The 19,824-nt window shown below is 40.5% G+C and overlaps 1 protein-coding gene across 7 annotated transcripts in view; it reads left to right on the plus strand.

Annotated features, from left to right (window-relative positions):
• Positions 1-19,824, plus strand: part of LOC119647771 (probable serine/threonine-protein kinase DDB_G0272282) — a 498,077-nt gene that overhangs the window by 468,240 nt on the left and 10,013 nt on the right. For 4 of the 7 annotated variants that reach the window (XM_038048970.1, XM_038048957.1, XM_038048964.1 and 1 more), the window contains exons 8-9: positions 7,758-7,853; positions 9,097-9,246. In XM_038048970.1, the coding sequence (XP_037904898.1) occupies positions 7,758-7,853; positions 9,097-9,246 (246 nt within the window). The remainder of the gene's footprint in view (positions 1-7,757; positions 7,854-9,096; positions 9,247-19,824) is intronic. The other 3 variants (XM_038048987.1, XM_038048994.1, XM_038048980.1) reach the window with 1 other exon arrangement.

Below are 19,824 nucleotides of genomic sequence, written 5' to 3' on the forward strand. Positions count from 1 at the left end.
GAGATTTATTTTGTAATATTTTTAAGCGATTATTATGAATAAGAAATCTGTAATGCTTACCCCTCATTTTCGTTGCTCAAATATTCAATTCAAAAATAGTTAAAATGGAATATAGGGAAATATCTGACATTCTTGCTATTGAGTGTTTTATACATAAATACTATGTTTCCAAGGTCATGATTGAAACTAAGCTAACATAAGCATGGTCACAGCTGGAATCAAAACACAGTGAAAGTTTACCCCCAAAAAGCTAAATGAGGTTTCAAGACGAATATCAGAGGGTGGCTCAATAAATAGGTTCACTTAATGCGAACAAGAAAACGTTGTTTTTTTAATTTTACGCTGATTGGTATCAACACAACACTCCTTAAGCAACTGGCGTAGCCTTGTCTAATTCCGGATATGGGGACCTTAGTTTCATCTTTGTTACGAAAATTCCAAAGTGGACATAGTGTAGCCACTGAATCTACAGGTTATCGCTGTTGGTCGTTAATCTTGTGCAACTCTCCTCAAATATTTCCAACGAACGCATGCTCCTTTAGCTGTCCTATTTTAGGGATAGGGATCTTCGGATAGAATGGGAGGAATGAGATGAATCAAATAATGTAAAAAAAACTTCTAGTTTTTTGCGTATGATCTCCTAATATGGGAGCCAGTTTTTTTAAAGCCTTGGAGATTTGTATTTAAATCCATCATAAAATTCAAATTCTTTTTTAAGTGGATCAAATATATCAAATATATACTCGAAAATATGAATGGAGATTAGGAATTAGCACAATGGGGATGAGATTCTGGTACTGTCTTCGAATTTTTTCACTAGCTCGACAATGCTCACAATCAAGAGTCGCCGTTCGTAAAGGAAATCAATATATCAATCAATCGTAAATTCCTACCGATCATCATCGTGGATAAGAAGTCGACCATTGACGTCCTTCACAAGACCATCGAAAGATCTGCGATAACATGCAAGCTGCTTCATGATGCAGTACACACTTCTGAAATCACTGCGTTCTGCGACATCTTCCACTTCCCTGACCAGCGCAATGGCAAATTCTCTCTTGTCACGGCGCACACTATGCTGAACTTCCTGGGATTTCGTTCAGAGTTCGAGCGCATCACACCCACCATCACCCACAGTGGTCAATAGAGCATTTAACGTCTTCCATTCATCAATCCTTTTTCACGATTCCGCACTCAGCCAGATCTTATGACGCCCCTTCTGGACGTGTCCGACGACCTATGTAGCACCCGAGAAAAGACCGTTTTTTATGACAACTTAAAACTCTATTCTCAGAAGGGTTAGACAGTCCGGTCAGGATCCTACTATCGAGCGATAGATGGATCATACAAGCGGTCGCAGCTTCCCAACTGTGCGCGAAATGGCGGACTTAACACACAAGCGAACGTAAGCGACCATCAGATGGTGATCCCTTTCCAGGCCGATGTCTGCACCTCCCTTGTTATGCTCATCCAAAGCCCACCTTCCTATTCACATCACCATGTTCCCTCTAGGAAACCTCCCCTGAATTGCGGGTAATTATCTGTAGAAAGCATCTTTCTACTTTCTGCTATCACTTGGCTTTCCATTGTACAAAAGCAAATCGCCCTCAGTGCAGCAGGAGGAAGAGGAGTGCTCAACCAGACTCCCATCTTATTTCGTTTAGGCCCAGAATGGCTTATATCGTTGAATTTCCCGCTCAAGCTAGAGAAAGCGAGCATTCTGGGCACCCTCACTGCGTTGTCGAGGAGTATGCGCACATTCTAGAAACCAATCATAGTCCGTTTTTGATAGCCAAAGTTTTCGGTGTGAAGTCTGCCCCTATCCAAGGTGTCTTTGACGTTTGCAGGTTGCAAACCCACAAATTTCTATCGCTTTTAGTTACCTCTTACGACAGCTATGGAAGACTTTAAGTGTATTTTCAAGCCCCAACCCATAGAGCATCAATAAAGGCAAGACCGCCTAGGTTTAGTGCCGCAGAAATGAGCGCCGACGAGACGTGGACGAAGGTACCCTTTATATGTGCCTCTTAATGCGAAATTTCCGCATTGAAGCTATCTTATAGGTCAATCGCCCATCAGGACCTCCTTTCGTCAGGTTTTAAGTACCAGAATCTGTTTTGTTGAGGGTATTTTCCTCTTGCTTCTTCTCGAGTTCCAGGAATTATCTTTTTTACGTTCTCTCCATTCTTCACGGGCCGCTCAGCCTCGCTCCCTTTTCGTGAAATCTAACCTAATTGGGACCGTTCCTGGACGGAAATTTTTTAGTTTGACCTATTTTCTTTACATTTCTATAAACATTTGCTTCCGTTTTCTGGGATTTCCTTTGTGAACTCGAGTTGACTACCAGATATTGTCCTTCCTTCAATGCTGCCTCCCTGTTGCATTGGTAATTTGAGGCAACTCTGAATTCGCTATCTGTTGTTGCGTTGAACTCAGTTCCCTCATGGCCTTTTCGCAGACAACTACCTTGATGTTACAGTGTGCTTCGACCCTCACTAGCACTATATCAATCCTCTGATATGCACTACTTCTTTCCTACTTTCTTCAGTCCAGAGGCTGCCACCATCAATAAGTAGCCTCCCATCTGTTTACACAACCCTACCTGGAAAGCGCCACGTTTTTTCACCTCGCCTGAAGCAATCCTGGTGCTGTAGTGACCTAGTAATCCGCCGAAGCAACGGCAATATCCTCTATGTACCCCCGGTACTCTACATTCTGTTATTCCTTCGGCCGTCCTCTGCTCTCTTTGAGTGCTTTCACGGATAGTTCCTTTTGCAAATTTTTTGATCTAACTGGTCTATCTCAGAAGTTTATCCTACTCTAAGGCGTGCTATCTCCACTAAGCCGCGATTCGCACATTCACACGAACAAGTGGCACTTGATAGGCAAAAGGTCGCCTGTTCGTCAGTCTAACCATCACAAAAGTCGATGAGGATGTTGGAACTAATAACCCAAATGTATGCAGCAAATGATGTCATATTAGGGGGTGGACATTTTTCCTCACCAAATATAGCTATGTGCGATATCGAACGAGCCGTGATTAGTACTTTATGAAACAATTATTAGTTCTGACGTTAATCGGCGAACAACAGAATAAGAAATTATAATTGGTAACATAAATCAAGAGCCTATACTCAGAAACTCAGAAAAGCTAAACAAAAATCATGACGGTGTGACATCCGACATCCCCTCCTCAAAATATTGCTCATCCGATATCTATCTCAAATCAAATTGAAAATAGTGTATCACTATAACTAGTAGAAACCCTCTGAAGCTGATCCTAGAAGTTCAAAATTTTCCAGTAATAGCAATAATAATGGTATTAAGAGAAATTGCACTGCGTCCTAAAAGAGCTAGTATGCTCCTTTAATGGTCATAGTGCACCTATTAACTATAGTCAAGGCCTTAGGGAAAAAAGGGAGGTCCTGGGTGAAGATTATGCGGAAAACGTGGATCTTTTTTTCTATTAAAATTTAAATTTCGGGCCCCGAGAGAAGCTTCGACCCGGGGAGGTCCCCCCTTTCTACCCGCATTTCGTTAGGCCTGACTGTGGTAGGTCGATTCAGCATACAAATGACAGGAATACTGAGGTGTTTCCTCCTTCTAAGTGTTACAGTCTAGTGTCCCATATTAAGTATACTACCAGGATTATGATTCTACTTACGCAAGTTACAGATATTGCCCCAGGATATATACAACCTGCAAATAATGTCTGCAGATACTCCTAGCTTACCCACAAGGTAATGTAGCCTACAGTCGATCGTCAATGTCTTTACTATGATCCTCGGGGTATTTTTAGTGTCATTTAAGCAATCCTGCGAGCGCTTCACTTCATATCCCCAATTTTACCACTTCTGGTAAGCTTACTCAGTATTGTGTCCTCAACCATGACTCTGCATTCCTTAGTGTCCTGGCCATTGATCTCTTCCCGATTCCTCAAAACGTTACTGCTCCTTTTCTGACTAGTTCATCCGGTACCTTATTGCCTTCTAACACAATATGACTTGGAGCCCATAAGATCTATACGAACCAATTTACTCATTACTGAATTAACACATTCCAATACCAGTTTAGAGTTTACGTGGTTCGACCTAAGTACTTTCAAAGCTATCTGGCTGTCGATTAGAAATACAATATTATGGCCCCTTAAATTACTTTGGAGATTAAAGTAGGGACACCTCTCTTTATCGAATATTTCCGCCTAGTGTACTTGCACATTGGTTCGAAGGACGTTGTTCTTGGACCAATGACTTTGTGAAGGACCCGTCAGTGTATCAGATAATCACTTGCTGATTTAAGCCATAGCTAACTGTGCCACTCTACCAATTTCCCCTGTTACTCCATTTTGTCCAAATTTTCATTGTCATGCTATCCTTTGACATGCTATCCTGCCGACATCACCTAAGAAAAATTCCAATTTCCATTTGGATTTATGCAACTTTTCGCCTGGCTGATATTCCCAGACATTCTGAAAAAAAAAATTGGCAGTAAAATAAGCCGATACATGGTTATTATGATTGATATTATTATTGGCAAGGTTGTTGTAGACCAAAGTTGTCTTTTCTGTGTAAATTTACTGCCGGACGGCACAGAATATCAATATCATACTAAAGTGAATAATTTGACATACTACATACGTGAACATTATAAGTTACGTACAAATGGAAGAGTGGGTACCTCGGCTGCCGATTTAGTGTAATTTTGGAAGTCGAGTTCCTCAATTTGAGCTTCTTGGAATTAAAGAACATCACGACTTTTCCCATGGTTCTGCTTAACCCGTGTAGAGAATTCCAGGGCGAACTCATTTTTGAGTCTATCTGCATTTAAATTCTCTAACTTAATTGTTTCGACCTTCATGATCTGACCGCTGTCATCAGTTGTGATGTGAATACCGAAACTGGCTTTTGATTATAATATAAAACCTCCTGATATCCAAATCCCCAGTTACGTAGAATAGCGGGCATTCCGCGATCGGAACTGTCACGCGTACTGTCAAACACTAGAACCTATAGTACACAACGTTAAGTTAGATTGATATCACTGGATTGCGTAACTCACTAATGGAAAAGTTCACTAATGGAAAACGTTTATAGACATTTAAATTACACTTCCTAACCCAAAGACAATTGTATTACTCATGTAATACAAACTGTGTCGTAGGTAGGTTGATAACAGTGGCCGCTCCGAGCGCTGTGATGTGAAGTTTTGATGCCCCAAGTTCCTAAGATCGTGACTGCTGTGGTAAGGGCAAACGGATCCAGAGTCAGCTCAGATTTTCCGAGCCAGCCCGTAGCATTCACGAAGGATACCAGCTTTCCCATAATGCAACTACAGATATTTTTGAGGTCGTCAAAGAGTTTACATAGAGTTTACCTAGTGCCAAACCTATATGAGCATTCTGCTGCGGGTAGACATCTGGGCAAAATATCGTGATAGACGTTCCCTGAGTTCACCCAGTGTTGAAATGATTATACGGTTTTTTTCCTTTTCCGCTAGTATTTTCAAGGTTTTGTGTAAAACACATAGGAACATAGGAGAGTGAGAGGTTAAAATGCATGCCTCGAAAAGTTTGACAAGTCTCGTTCTCAAAACGAATCCGGCGAAAAATCTAGGCCTCACAGTTCATCCAATTCCGATATCTGTTCAAATGAAGCTAATAGTAGTATATTATCATATATTAGAAATTTACCCGAAACGCCCTTAAGTTCATCCAAGAAGTGCAAGATCTAGGTATGGCTTATAAGTAATAATAATATATAGTCCACAATTTTGGAAAGTTTGACAAAAATCCAACCATTATTAACATAGTTATGGAAGTTCAAAACTGTGTCATCATATAAAGTGAACTCATATGAACGTCAGAGTTTGAGTTTGGAAAAACATATTGTATACGAAGGAATGTTTTGAACTGGAGGTATGCATGATTAGTAAAACGTGCATATGAAATTTCTTACACAATATGAACACAAAACCTTTATACCCGAGGCATCCAGCGTCCGGTATTCCGACTTGTTTCTTTTACGACGCATATACCGATATTTCGGGAATCACTTGTGCCGTTTAATCATTTCAACGAATTAATTCGCTAGAACCACCGCAACAACACATTTAGATCACGCAATGTGTTTTATTAGGAACCATGATCTTTGAGAATTCTTTTAGCAGGCACTGGAACGTGCCTTGTTTTCACGCGAATTGGAGATTGGGGATGCAATTGATAAGTCCCTGCCCTAACTGGTTCGCAAGTAATTTGAAATGGTCCTATGACTGATAACGATGTTTTACATAGATTCGAATTGAGGTATCGATGGCAGCATATAGTTAGTATATTGCATATAATGACGATTTTCTCGGACTTGGGGTGGGGGGTGGCGGTGTCGAAAAGAAACCTCAAACTGGAACTCCTGCCCAGCATGTTTCTCGCACTACTTGGGAGACGAATGACATTCCTTGTCCTGCTTAGGAGCTATCACTGCCTTGATATGGACAAGCTGTTCTAATTTTCCGCCTCAAATGTTTGAGACACTTTCACTGCTACATTTACTGTGATAGTAAAAAGCGGTTAGTGGAGTACTTTCATGCCAACTGTGAGAGGGTGTTCAAGAAGCACATAGGCGAGTACGATTATTATTTTCTCCTAGTATTTGACCCAAGTCACTTGCCAAGCCACCCTCTTGCTTCGCTTCAACACCACTTTGAACGGAAATAGGTGGGATCAGGAGTCCGCATTTATATTTGAGCGAATCTATGCAATTCTGAAGGTGATCTTAGGTTTTTAGTTTACATACAGATTATATTAGTTTGAAAATGTTCTTTAGAAACACAAAACTATTTTATTTTTCTTATCTTCTACGTTCTTTTCTCTCCTTTGTTCCTTCAAAATTTTCAACTTTCGTTACTTAAAGCGAAACAAGCATATAGCCTTCTACTCTATAAATATCGCCCCCTGTATATGAAATGTATCTAATGTACGAAAAGTGAAGCTTTCTTGAAGTGTATCTACTTTTGTCTCTAACATCACACACTTTTTGCAATCAAATCATTGTGACAATTTATTTATTCACTTGAAGCGTGTACACTTTGAAAAAATAACATCCAATTAGGTGTCATTTCTGTTATTATTTCATTGTTTTCGTGCACCGATGGATATTGTGAATAGATAAAAGCATTGTTTTGTTTTTAATTGGATATTGTTTAAATGTTTTCTAGTCTATATATATAACAACCTCTAAATCATAAGACTAACATCAGTAAATATCGTTGATTTGATTTGAGCCAATGTAGGACATTAACATACTCGTACAGGCTTTTAACTGACCAATAATCCCCAAACGCATCGGTGGTTCGTGTGATTTTCCGTTTAGTTTGTGTACCCCTTGCTTTTGGTATAACTTGGATTTGTATTTTATGTTTGACATATTGAAACCAAACATCGGTAGAAGTACCCAGACAAGCCACATCCAAACACATCTAGCTACTCCCAACCATACTAACTGGACACAGTATCCGTAGTCAAACATAACCCTAACGCATATTTGGTTTGTTACTACCCCCAACATGGAAAGCCACACATGTACTAGTAGAAATCTTAGGTGGTGGAGGACAAGGGTTTCCCAGTAAACACATGAATCACACTAGATACCTTACCAAACACTCTTATTGCAGTAACACACATGACTCGTATCATTTTACCTAGTGTTTAAAAAATCTTTGAAAGAGCAGTTTCAGCTCATACGAGCTTAAATGTATGGTTTTAGATTCTGCAGAATCTACAAAAAAAAAGTGCTGATCGAAGAGGAAGAATGCACAGAAAAGATAAAGAAGGCTTAACCAAAAGCAACCTCATATTGAAGGTAACACATATTCAAATTGCGATGAAAAATGCTTTTAAAAAAATCTAACTTTTGTTGAACCCTAGTTTTAATGATTTCGAAATTATCAAATGATCCTTTTCTTTTGTTTTGTGAAAATACGATCCAATCTGTCCTTATTATTTCATTTACGATTCCTGCTGTGCCGTTAATTGAAAGTGGAAAGCGCTTTTGACTTACTTTTCGGTTCCTGCATACGCCATTATTTTTGAGTTTCGTTTTTGGTTTTTTACCTAAAACTAAGGAATTGTGACGCTTTGATGTTATTTTAATGGCGCATAGCATTTTGATGATGCAAACTCGTTGTAGTGGTGCGAAAGTGTAAGACGAGCAACCCCTGTAAATACACCCCATGTTTGTACACCTTTTTCAAAAGCATTGGATTTTTATCTATCATTTGTGTTGCATTTTATCGCAAATAACTAGTTTTCACACCTTTTCTATATTATTCTTGCCATTTCACTTTAGCCTGAATAATTCTATAAGGAATCCGTACGGAGCCGCGAGGCTCGTTTCCATTATTTGTTTTGCTACTTCACAATCAATTAATTGACATGTAAATTACTGGAAATTCGTTAATTCGCTACGCTTCATTTGGTTTTTGACTATATCATCTGATTGTATTGTATCACTGGCAACGACTGCGTTTTCATGAAACCTTACTACTACTGATGCTTTTGTTCCTTATTATTATATATGATTATATATAGGTTCTGCAGAATCAACTTAAAATTGTTAATTTAGACGAATATTAGTGATATTTGAATAGAATGTTCGATTGTATTCAAACACTTTTCTTCCAGTGGGCCCCATACTTGAGTTTGTTGTTTTTGAATGACTATGTTCCTAGTTTTACTCGGTTAACCGTACTTTTCCGTTTTCGTTCCAATTTTCCAATTATTTTACCGAAAATTGAGCAAATTATTGTATTAATATTTTTATTATCCAGCTGAATTCCTTGTTAAGTGAAGGTTCATGCACCATTATGAAGCAAGCTAACTAGTCGTTTTAATATCAATCAATCATCAATCAAAAACTGAACCGAAAACCAAAATACTAAATTTCAAAAATATCGCGCTGGCGGATATTTATGATCGTCTTTTTACTAAATTTGTTGCTTAACGTTCGCTAAATGTAGCTCAAAATTTTTTCTCAATTAATTTTCTTTGTTTTCTGTCCTTCGTCCTATGATAAGATCGTCATTAATAAAGTATTCCCGTTACAGTTCCTGAATATGGCATCAGTGTTCATGAGAATCTTCAATTTGATTTGCATGATGCTGTTGATAGGTCATTGGAGTGGTTGCTTGCAGTTTCTTGTACCAATGTTACAAGGTTTTCCGTCAAATTCATGGGTGTCAATTAATGAGCTACAGGTAAGAATTGCATGTCTTAGAGTTTAAGGATAAATCATTGATCAAGTGACGTGCCTGTTCCGTTTCGATGGTGTAAATTATGGTAAGGTAGAGAAATATAAAAAAAAAAGAAAAAGATTAAAAGATCCCAACCGCTAAGAACCACTGGCTCAATTTTAGGCAGTAATTTAATCGCTTCAGATTCTCCAGCGTCGAGGGTATACTCTTCATGTGCTACCTCCCGGTAGTGATGCGAATAGCGTAGTTACTTCCACAATTGAGTAACGAATTCACCTAGTTGCTGATTCTGACATTGTTTGAATTATGACTGGAAACTGTCAAAAAGACCTTTGCAGGAAATAATGCAGTATTACGTTGACAATAGCACTATAATTCCTCTCGTGTTCTAGCCCCCAACCCAGCAACCTTTATCCCTCTATTTTTCCAACAAATACTTTTTAGGTACTCGATCTTGTCCACTCATTTTACGTGGCCTGCCTATTGTAGTTTCCGCAGTGTTATAATCGAGGAACCCTTCGGCTCATCGAAAAGTTCGTACAACTGAGGTACATCACCTCATTTGGCACTGTCTAGTGACAAACTGTGATTTACGATGGTCAAACGACCATCCTAAGTGGCCAAAGATGACCAAGATCGGAGAACTACATAAAATATGGAGAAATTGACCGTGAAGGTCCGCCCTCAAATGTTGTAGCTTTATCGTAGTGTTCCCTCGACACGGTAGCAACGGTCCTTTAAACATTTCGAACGCTCACTTGCCATTTTATAAAAAACACAGATCCTGAAAAATAAACGATCTGACGGATTCATACCTGTTAGCAACCTAAATGCCTTCTAAGTTAGTAAGCATGGCTCTATGGCGCTCACCTTTGACTGTAACCCAACGGCCCATAAAGCATACCATTCAATGTTTTTTTCTGAATGTAATGGGGTATGAACAATGTCTTGCCAATTTTGTTTATTGACATATCCATTTAACTTAAAGTGTGTTTTATCACTGAGCAAAATTGTAGACCAATAACAATGCTGCTGATTATGAGGGACATTAAATGTACTTAATGCCGATAAATTTCTGGAATTGAACTATGATTTTCAGAATAAACTTGAACAATTTGCAAACGCCGGACGTAATGAAACTATTCACAATGAATGACCAAACCATGCTAATCTTAAAGCAGTCGAGAACTATCAAATCCGTGGTAATATACAACAGTATTTCTAATTGCCAAAAAACCTCTCCGCCTCAGAAAGTACCCCGTACATCAGCCAAAGCCATGATAATTTGGCCTTGTTGTTATTATGAATAAGACTTGTCTTCCGGCACCCTGGAAAATTAACAGTGTGAGCGCACTGATTCGACCCACAATGGCTGTCTGGAAAACGATTATCAGGCTTTGGTTTATTGCACCAACGACAAAGATACTCTGAGCCGATGCTTTTAATTTTATTATCTATTATCTTATTGGTTATTTTTTGATTTCGCCAAATTTAATTGTTATAAATTCCGTTGTGCATTACTCTCTTCCTTCAGACATATGGAACAATTACTATACGACACTGGTATATGTGAAAGCTAAAAGGCATTTGAAGAATAATCAACTAAAAACAAAGAAATTGTATGTTCGAGGCATACGGTGAAGGAAAAAATAAGAAAAATAGAAGCGCTATACTTTAATTAACGCTCGACTATCTAATGAATTTTGCAAGGTCCTGCAAATGCTTCGAATCCATGAAAGCATCCGAAAAAACTGAGTTTACTGAGTGGCACGGCGACGTCTACCCGATGTCTTAACAGGTGCAATTACCTGATAAATACAGGAGCGGAACTCTCGGTTCTCTCCGCCTTCAGACGCAGCAAACTATTTCCCAACGGCTAAAATTAGAGGCAGCCAACTTCACGCCCATGGCAGTTTACGTGAATCTTGGCTTGCGTTAGACCATTTCGTGGCTAACATCAGTGTCCCCGTATTGGGCGCAGGCTTCATGTGGCACTATGGGCTGCTGGTAGATATGCAGCATAAGTCCCTGATAGACCCCACAACCTATCTTCGGTCGTCCGGGAAAATTTCAACCTACTCGAAGAACAACACTCGAATGTAGTCTCTCTCACATCAACAGTGCTGATTCCCCAATCTTCTCGAAGATGCGTCCTCTACCACCACAGGTGCTCACTAATGCGCGGAAAGGGTTTGAACAGTTACTTAAGCAGGGTATATGCAGACCTCCCAATAGCAGTTGGAACTCCACTCCATTTGCTCCCCAAGCCCAATAACGTATGGCGACCTTATGGAGAATATAGACGCCTGAATTTTGAAACGATTACTGACGGGTACTCCATTCCACTCATCCAAGACTTTGCGCATAATTTGGCAAACTATCGTGTTTTCTCAACCTTGGATCTCATCAAGACCTACCATCAAATCCCGATATCTCTGGAAGATATTCCAAAAACAGCAATTCACACACCTTTTAGACTCTTCGAGTTCACACGAATGAGTTTTGGGCTACGCAATGCAATGTGGCGCAAACCTTTCCGAAGTTCATCCACTCTTTACTACGAAACTTGGACTTCTGTTGCGTCTACTTGAATGACGCGAGTCCGAGCATTTGGCACGTCTCGAGGGCATTTTTTAACACTTCCTTGAAAATGCCCTAATTCTCAACGTCGAAAAACGCAAATTTCTCCAACAGCAGGTGAAATTTCTAGTGCATTTCATCAACCCTAACGAACAACATCCGAGCCGCAGTCGATTTTTCGACAATCGCTATGGCCCAGTCGGACGCCAAATATAAGTTCAAGGAATTACCCATCTTCGGCTCACTTTCCTCTATCTATTGCGAGATCTTCAAAATGGGACCTAGACCCCCACCGCTTTCCATAAGAAAGTGTTTCGGTCAGTACACGATTTTGCACACCACAGCATTCTGACATCGAACCGGCTAGTCTCCAGCAAATATTTCTGACCGCCCATGAACAATGACATGAATTCTTGAGCCATAGAATGCTCCGAATGCGACAGGTGTGAGACCATTAGGCATCCTAAGGGGGTAATTAGGTGTATTCCCTAAGTCAACAAAACGCTTCCACACTATAAACCATAACATTATAGGCCCATTGCGAGACTCGCCCGGCTACAAGCATTGCCTCACGATCATTGATCGGTTTACGCGGTGATGTGAGGCAATACCTGTGGGGGAGATTTCAGCAGCGGATAACCATATACCGTCCACAGTTCAATGAAAGGGAACATTGGCATCGGACGCTGAAGGCAGCGGTTATGGCGCGTGACGTCGTTCTGGTTGCAACTCGGGCCTTCACTCTACTTGGCCCCCGTACAACCGCCCGCGAAGCCCTGTTGATTTGGTATACGGAGAGAACTTACGATTACCTGGCGACCTGATCCTCGACATGAGAGTCGGACTTGGAGCGACCGGATTGTTACGCCTCCTACGGGAGACCATTCTGAAATTGCTGATTTGAGTTCACTGTACCACGAAACCATTGTGAGGGCCTTGTAAACCTTTCCTAAACCTTGTAAACTCAGTGATTTTTAGACCTATTTAAATTTGCATTCACCTTTGAGCAAGAGGCTCTGATTTCGGATAGGAAAGTGGTGACCATTGAAAATTTTGTTTTAAATGGTCTCCTAGTGTTAAGCAAGTTGAAGTTTGATGATGATATATCGGTTACTGACAGCAGCGAATTTGAAAATGTTAGGGACTACAAGTAAGTAGGTTCACCATTATTAAGAAATGTAAAATTCGAATTGCGAACATCAACTTCTGCTTTCTGGCTGACACGTCCACAGATGTCTGAGTCGTAGGCCGGCAACATTTCTCATTTGTTATTGTTTCGGGATGAGATACTCCGACTACAAGATCCGGGTTTGAATAAATAAAAGCTTGAATGCTATTGAGTAACTGTGGCGGTCACCGACATAGTGGCACAGAGAGAAGATTGACACAGAACTGAATCAACTTGTTGTTGATGTTGAGATAGGTGCATTTTCAAATTTAGAATAAAAAGGCAAAAGCATATTTAGCTCTGTTAATCACATCAAGTTCCGCCATTTCAGTCACACACATAGAATATCCTTTTAGTTTGAAAGAGCGGCATTCTGGGGGCTCTCGTTGCTGTTGTCGAAAAGTGTCCCCAAATCCCTATCTGAGCCATTGTTGAGATTCCCGTAGCAAGGAGGATTCGAAATTTGCAATTATTATCCCTTCAAACCCCCTTTTACAATCACACTGCCAATTATAGTGAATATTCTATGTAGAATGTTGTGAGTCAAAGATTCCAACCAACACCCAAAAGGCCCTTAATTGGTAATCTGCTTCCAATTCTTTAGACGACTTGTGCCTATTGAAACTTAGTCAACCTTATCTTATGCTGATGTTGGAAGGTTCAAACGTCCCTCTGAATCAACACACCTGTTGGATCCGCAACTACGCTAGAATTAATAATGGTCCACCTCATCAAGAGGACAAGCCAACTCACGGTATCACTACAAAGTATGATGTAAGACCTCATTCGAAATCAGCCGCTGATTTTTGAAACCCTTCTCGCAAAAAATGAGCTCTGTGACTATTTGCCACTGGAGTACAATTGGTATTACCCAACATAAGGTGACATTTCAAGTATTCGTCGGAAACGGTGGAATCGACGTACTTCTTGTATCGAAGACGCATCTCACCGAGAAACATAATTTTATAATACCCGACTATAAATCTTATGATGCTGAGCACCCCGATCGCAAGGGTCATGGAGGCTTTGAGATTTTTTTCAATACGGCAAACACATATACTGAGACTCGAGATTAATCTCACCTGAGGATAAAGCCAGAATTTGTCAATTTTGGCATAACGAAGAAAACAAGAAGGAATCAACTATCTGCAGAACCCCCCTTTGATTTAAACTCCAATAACTGACCGGTTCTCGTAACATTTTCAAATATCCACCTAATACCTACCGAATCTACCATGCTGGCTATCGACGAGACTGATTGAATATTTGAAGTGCATCTCTTCGAACACTGAATTGGAGACCATGTCATGACTAGCACCGCGGTATTGATTTATATTGACACGTACAAACGAATGTATCCTTCAAATCAAGCCTCGAACTCGATCAGGCTGCACAATTCCTCATCGAAGTATTAACATCAGTTGGTCTGCATTCCACACCGAAGTCCCGATATTCTGTCTGATATCCTCCAAATGTTCAAAAATAATCGACCAACTTTATGGAAAAAACGGTAGCTCAGGCGTGAATGGCAACATCTTAAATCGCCGGATTCCAAAATCAGTCTGGCGGGAGCATTTTAAAAAGACAAATGTAAGGATATTCAACAATTCCATGAAAATCCTTTATCAACTATGTATTTTACCCTTTGGAAAGCTATGAAGAAGCTCAACAATTGAGAGGCGTTTTTCGACTAAACTCCCAACTAAAGGCGGAAGAACTACTACTTTCTATTCTTTAAGATGCATCACAACCGATTCGTTTCAAAATTATCGAAATTGTAAGATTCTCGTGTCTTGACATTAACCCTAAAGAATTAAAATTATCCAAGGACTGCCAAAATATACCATCATCCAATTGGTACACATATTTGGTAGTCTCCTACGCCTTAATTACTTTTCCAAATGTTTCCTGTAGATCGGTAAGTCTGTCCCCCCACTAACAAAGCTATTCGAAAAGCTCTTACCATCCAAGCTACAACAACCATCAACACAAAAATCCCTCCTATATAATGACCCAAGCATGTCAAAACAGGTTGGAAACCTCAGAGGCCGCGCCTCACAAAACATCTGTGGCAAAGCAAACATCGGTCGAGGATCGTAATCGTGGACACATGATTTTTTGTGAAACGACATGATGGCAGCGTTCCAAGGACTCCCCCACATTCCCGAGCCTACCTAGCACAGACGGCGGATCTTCACGGTCAATTTCGCCAACTTTTTAGGTTTTTGGGATAGTTCTCCTCTCTTGGTAGCCTCCAACCACTCGGAATGGTCTTTTGGCCATCGCAATCTCATAAGTTATTACATATTGTCCCAAGGAAAAATCCAAATTCCCTTTTATTCGCTGTTCATCCTAGTTTTCTCTTCGTTTCAAGATAACTCCATATCTTCTACCAAACAGATGTATGGGGATCCGAGAATCAGAAGGCATTGCGAAAACTAGAATCAGTTTTCCCAACAACTCTGCAAATTTTCTATGTCCCCCACGTCCATTGTTTCCCCATAGATCTAATCGAATTAGTCTATGAGTTGCTCTCATTGCAGTGCTCTGAATAAACAAATCCAATGGCTCCAAATTGAGTAATGCATTTATAGATGCGCCGATTGTCGTGCTAATACCCAGACACATATTTCTTTACAGTGTGGCTAGTTTACAGGAAGAACTTTTTTGTTTTACCTTAACACACCACACTACGGATGCATAATCAAACATCGGCCTAATGATAGCAACATATATCCACATTACTACCTGAGGCCTGTCCCCATGACAAAGGTCCGCCTACACATCCTATAAGCTGTGAGAGCTCCTTTCATCTTGTTGCCTAGATATTTCTCTTCTTCAGAGAGTTGAACGGTTGTACCCCTTACCTCTGGGATGCAAAGAGTAGGCAATTTCCTCCTTTTTGTAAATGGTACGATTATGGTTTTACTTGGATTTACAGAACGTCCATGCCTGAGGCACCAACTGCCAATCGAATCAACGGCGCATTGTGTATTTATATATACTTTTCCAAAATCTCGACAAACCACTAGCACAGGCACGTCAACCGCATAAGATTGAGCGTGTATTGAGAGATTTTCAGTTCGTACAGTAGTGAGTTGGTCAACATACTCTACAGAACTGACGATAGCACACCACCTTGGGGGCAGCCTTTCGTCTTTTCCAGCAATCTCTGCGTTAGCATTGCATAGATCCACTTATGTAATTAAAGTTTCATCAACACCATGTTCTCTGTTAAACACCTCTTCAATGTCCACGGACACCCCCATCGCGTACCCGCTTTTCAGAGTTGCGGTCTCGCAACTTTGAAAAGCGGGTGCTTTGAATATCTTCGAAATGAAAGAGTGATGAACAAACGGACAGTTTTTTCTACACTAAAAAGCATGTTGATTTTCATTTAGTGGGGGCGACCTTAGCGCCTTCTCGTGAATGTCATGCTCAACTATTCCCTCCAGACATTTAAGCGAAAATGATGTCAAGCTGATTTGTCTGAAGTTCTTTGGATTTGAATAGTCATCTTTCCATCTTTCCCAGGCTTAGGCATGAAGACTAACTTAACCTTCTGCCAAGAGGTAAGCACATAGCCCAAAGTAAGACATGCTCGAAAAATATTTCTTAGAAGTTGCTCTAAGTTCTCTATACCCTTCTTTAATATCGCTGGATGGATGCCATCCATGCCAGGTGCTCTGAAGTGTTCAATGGATTATATAGCAGCCCTCTCCTTTTCATTGGTAACAACCTCTCTCGCAATATCCCAATTCCCCTAGCAACACATTCGCATTGAAAAATGTACAAAATCACCAATTCTCCCACTTCTAAAACCCGGCCCCCCGGGTGGTGTACTACTAAAGGAATCTGTATAGACTCCACTCTGGAGATCGTGAAAGTACCATCCCGGGTTCTAAGTCCAACTTGGCCTATTCATCCTTATTAATTGCTTCGCACAGCCTGAAAGTCCCCCTTTCACCTTCCACTTCCTCCCAGTATGCTCTAAAGGAATCTCGTTTCGAACGATCTACCAGCCTATTATATTCACACAGTTAGTTCCGAAAGTTTAACCAGTCTTCCTTCTTATTGTTAGAAGTCGTCTTTGCAGTTCTCGGTTCCACCATGAAACCCTTTCATCGCGTTGGCTTCAAGAATTAGAATAAGCCTCTTGAAAGCACTCTAAAGATGTGCGATTCACAATTGCCAATTGATCTTCTATCACCAAAGGAGTCCTTAGTCGCCTAGGGAGCACCACTTTTTCACCAAAAAGTTCATTAAACTTTGTGCAATCTATTTTCGTAGGGTTCCATCTTCGTATTACAGGCTGTTCGCCTGCGATAGTCAGACAAAATCGTAAGTAACGGTGATCTGAGAGTGAGACTTCATCTAGCACTCGCCAGTCTGTAACCAACCCTAAGAACTTTGAAGTGCGGATTGTTAGGTCACTTCTGTATTTCTTCTTGGCCAGGCGAACATAGGGATGCACCCTACTTCGCGGTCATCAGTTCAGCTAAAATAATAAAATCAAACAGTTATTTTCCACTAGGATTGCAATTGGTACTACCCAAAAACATCCTGAGCGATTGCATCGCAATCTATTGGGCCCATTTGCACACACTACCAGATCCCTTAGTCCTTGAGTAGGGAGAGGGTAGAAAGAATCGTTGCGTAAGTAACCAGGGACAACTATGACGTTTCTCTTCTTACCATTGACCTGGTATTCTAAGTTGACCGCGCCTCCAACAATCTGAACATGAGGAGGCAGATCCTCGGCCTCGATCTCTCATCAAGGGGGATAGTAGTCCTCTTTTCTGATCTGATTTTGATTTATCTGATTTTGTTAAAACGAACCCATGGCTCAGTAAGATATAAGAACAGTTATGCAACTTTGCCTGGCTGCCAGGAAATAGGAAGAGGCTTTGGCATGCCGTAGGTTAATTGGACTAACTTTTATGTTCGTAGACATAAGTGTAGTCTAATATAAAAACCGCCGCTAACTGGATAGTCTGTTACGTTCAGCGCCGCCGAGGTGACCAGGTTGTCTCACCTTCTGCCGAAAGTTCCGCTTGTTTTGCGTCCGATTTCTCTGGGTATCGCCATACTTGGTGGTAGCAGCACCTATTCATGGTGTCCGGGCTGCATGGATCTGTTTCCACATACCCGAATTAGACCAGTAGCGTCTACATCACCAACTTCCCTTTATTCCGTTTTTCCTGATGGAGGCGGAGGACAAGGTCCTGTCAGGCAAGCATGTAGTCACTTCAGCTGTGCGGCTGAAGTTTCCCTCCACCGAGCCTCCCACATCCGTTTTTTTTTAAAGAGTTAGATAACAGTGTCCCCGACCTGCCGGCCATACTCAGGTTCCCAGTTTCTTTCATTAAGGGAATTGCTGTTCTATCCTTTCTGGTTGACCGCGCCGTAGACACAGTATGCAGGTTTTCCACTGAAGTGGAGAGCCTGTTTACCATAGATTCCTCCGTGGGGAAGATGAATCCTTTCTCAAAGTTGCGGGGGGATTCGAAGTCTGTGACTTCTTACCACTTGAAAAGTTACAACCCTTTGCTTTTATATTCCTGTGTTTTTTTTGGACGTCCTTAATGTAGTAGTAAACATCCAAGATACTTGCTACAGATTCAAATAGTTTAATCAGGAACCTCTCGGACAAAAGTCAGTACCATCACTGGAAGAAGAAATTGTTTGCCTTCGTGGGAATACTGAATAAAAGTAAAAGAAATGACTGCTAGCACTTTACTGACAATCGGTGGTGAGCGATATATACTATTTCTTAGAGGTTAGATTTCTGAACTTTTTGTTATTTTCTATGTATTAGCAAAGGTTCAAAAATAAATAATGAGGTCTGAACAATCTGTCCCATCTTTTCCCTCTTGAAGCCCCTAAACTATTATATCGCGTGAAACAAAGAAGCTCCATCTTTTCTCACATCAGCCAAGAACGACAAGTGATGTTACTAAAATTTTCACTTGATATTGATGAAATCTACATTCACCCGAACTTCGACATTTTTTATAAACTTGATATAATTATTCCTGTCAAGGAAAATCTTGAAAGAACGCTACTTTTTCCTCTTATATGGTACAAAGTACGTATAATATCTAAGGCCCCTCGAGGGGAACGAGCGGACGTTGTCTATCATTCATTGCTTCCGGTGTATACAGAAGTGTCTACTGACTCGTACTACCCCCTGGTAACCTAGATATTTCGGGACTGTAAACCGGGGGCAGGAACCTTTTAACCCTTAATACAAAACCCTCGATGAATCGTGCTCTTAATTTCTTCTTTAACCTCAGTTGGTCTGAAGCCTTGCGGTTCGCACCCAACTTACCCTATCGAGGCCTAACTAACATTGCTAACTAATATTAGGGATTCCTTGGTTCTTCGACGATGGGGTGACTAAGTTTTTTAAGCATAACCTCTGAATCCAGGTTGGGTTATGGATGTTTATGATCGTCTTAAATATGATGATATAAGCGGATCTTCGCTACTAGTCTGATTTAAATTTTTTGACGGAATCAAGGAAATGCTAAAGTACTCGTATACGTTCCTATTGGATACTGCTCTCCAGTTATTGTTTAGATGTCGCAGTATCTTTAGACAGGGTTGACGTCAGGTCGCGTGATTGGTATGTATTCAAAAATTGGCACTCGCCTCAGATCTACAATATTTGTAAATAAATCTATGATCAAGCAACCGACCATTTCCACAATAGGTAAAATACGAGTAGTTCGTGTTGCGGAATCATATTACAGATTGTATATAGAAACAAAAAAAATAGAAAATTGCTGGGAATCTAAACTGAAATAGTGTAAAATAGTTCATTATTTAGA

This window comes from Hermetia illucens, chromosome 1 (assembly GCF_905115235.1).
Source record: "Hermetia illucens chromosome 1, iHerIll2.2.curated.20191125, whole genome shotgun sequence".
NCBI classification, from domain to species: domain Eukaryota; kingdom Metazoa; phylum Arthropoda; class Insecta; order Diptera; family Stratiomyidae; genus Hermetia; species Hermetia illucens.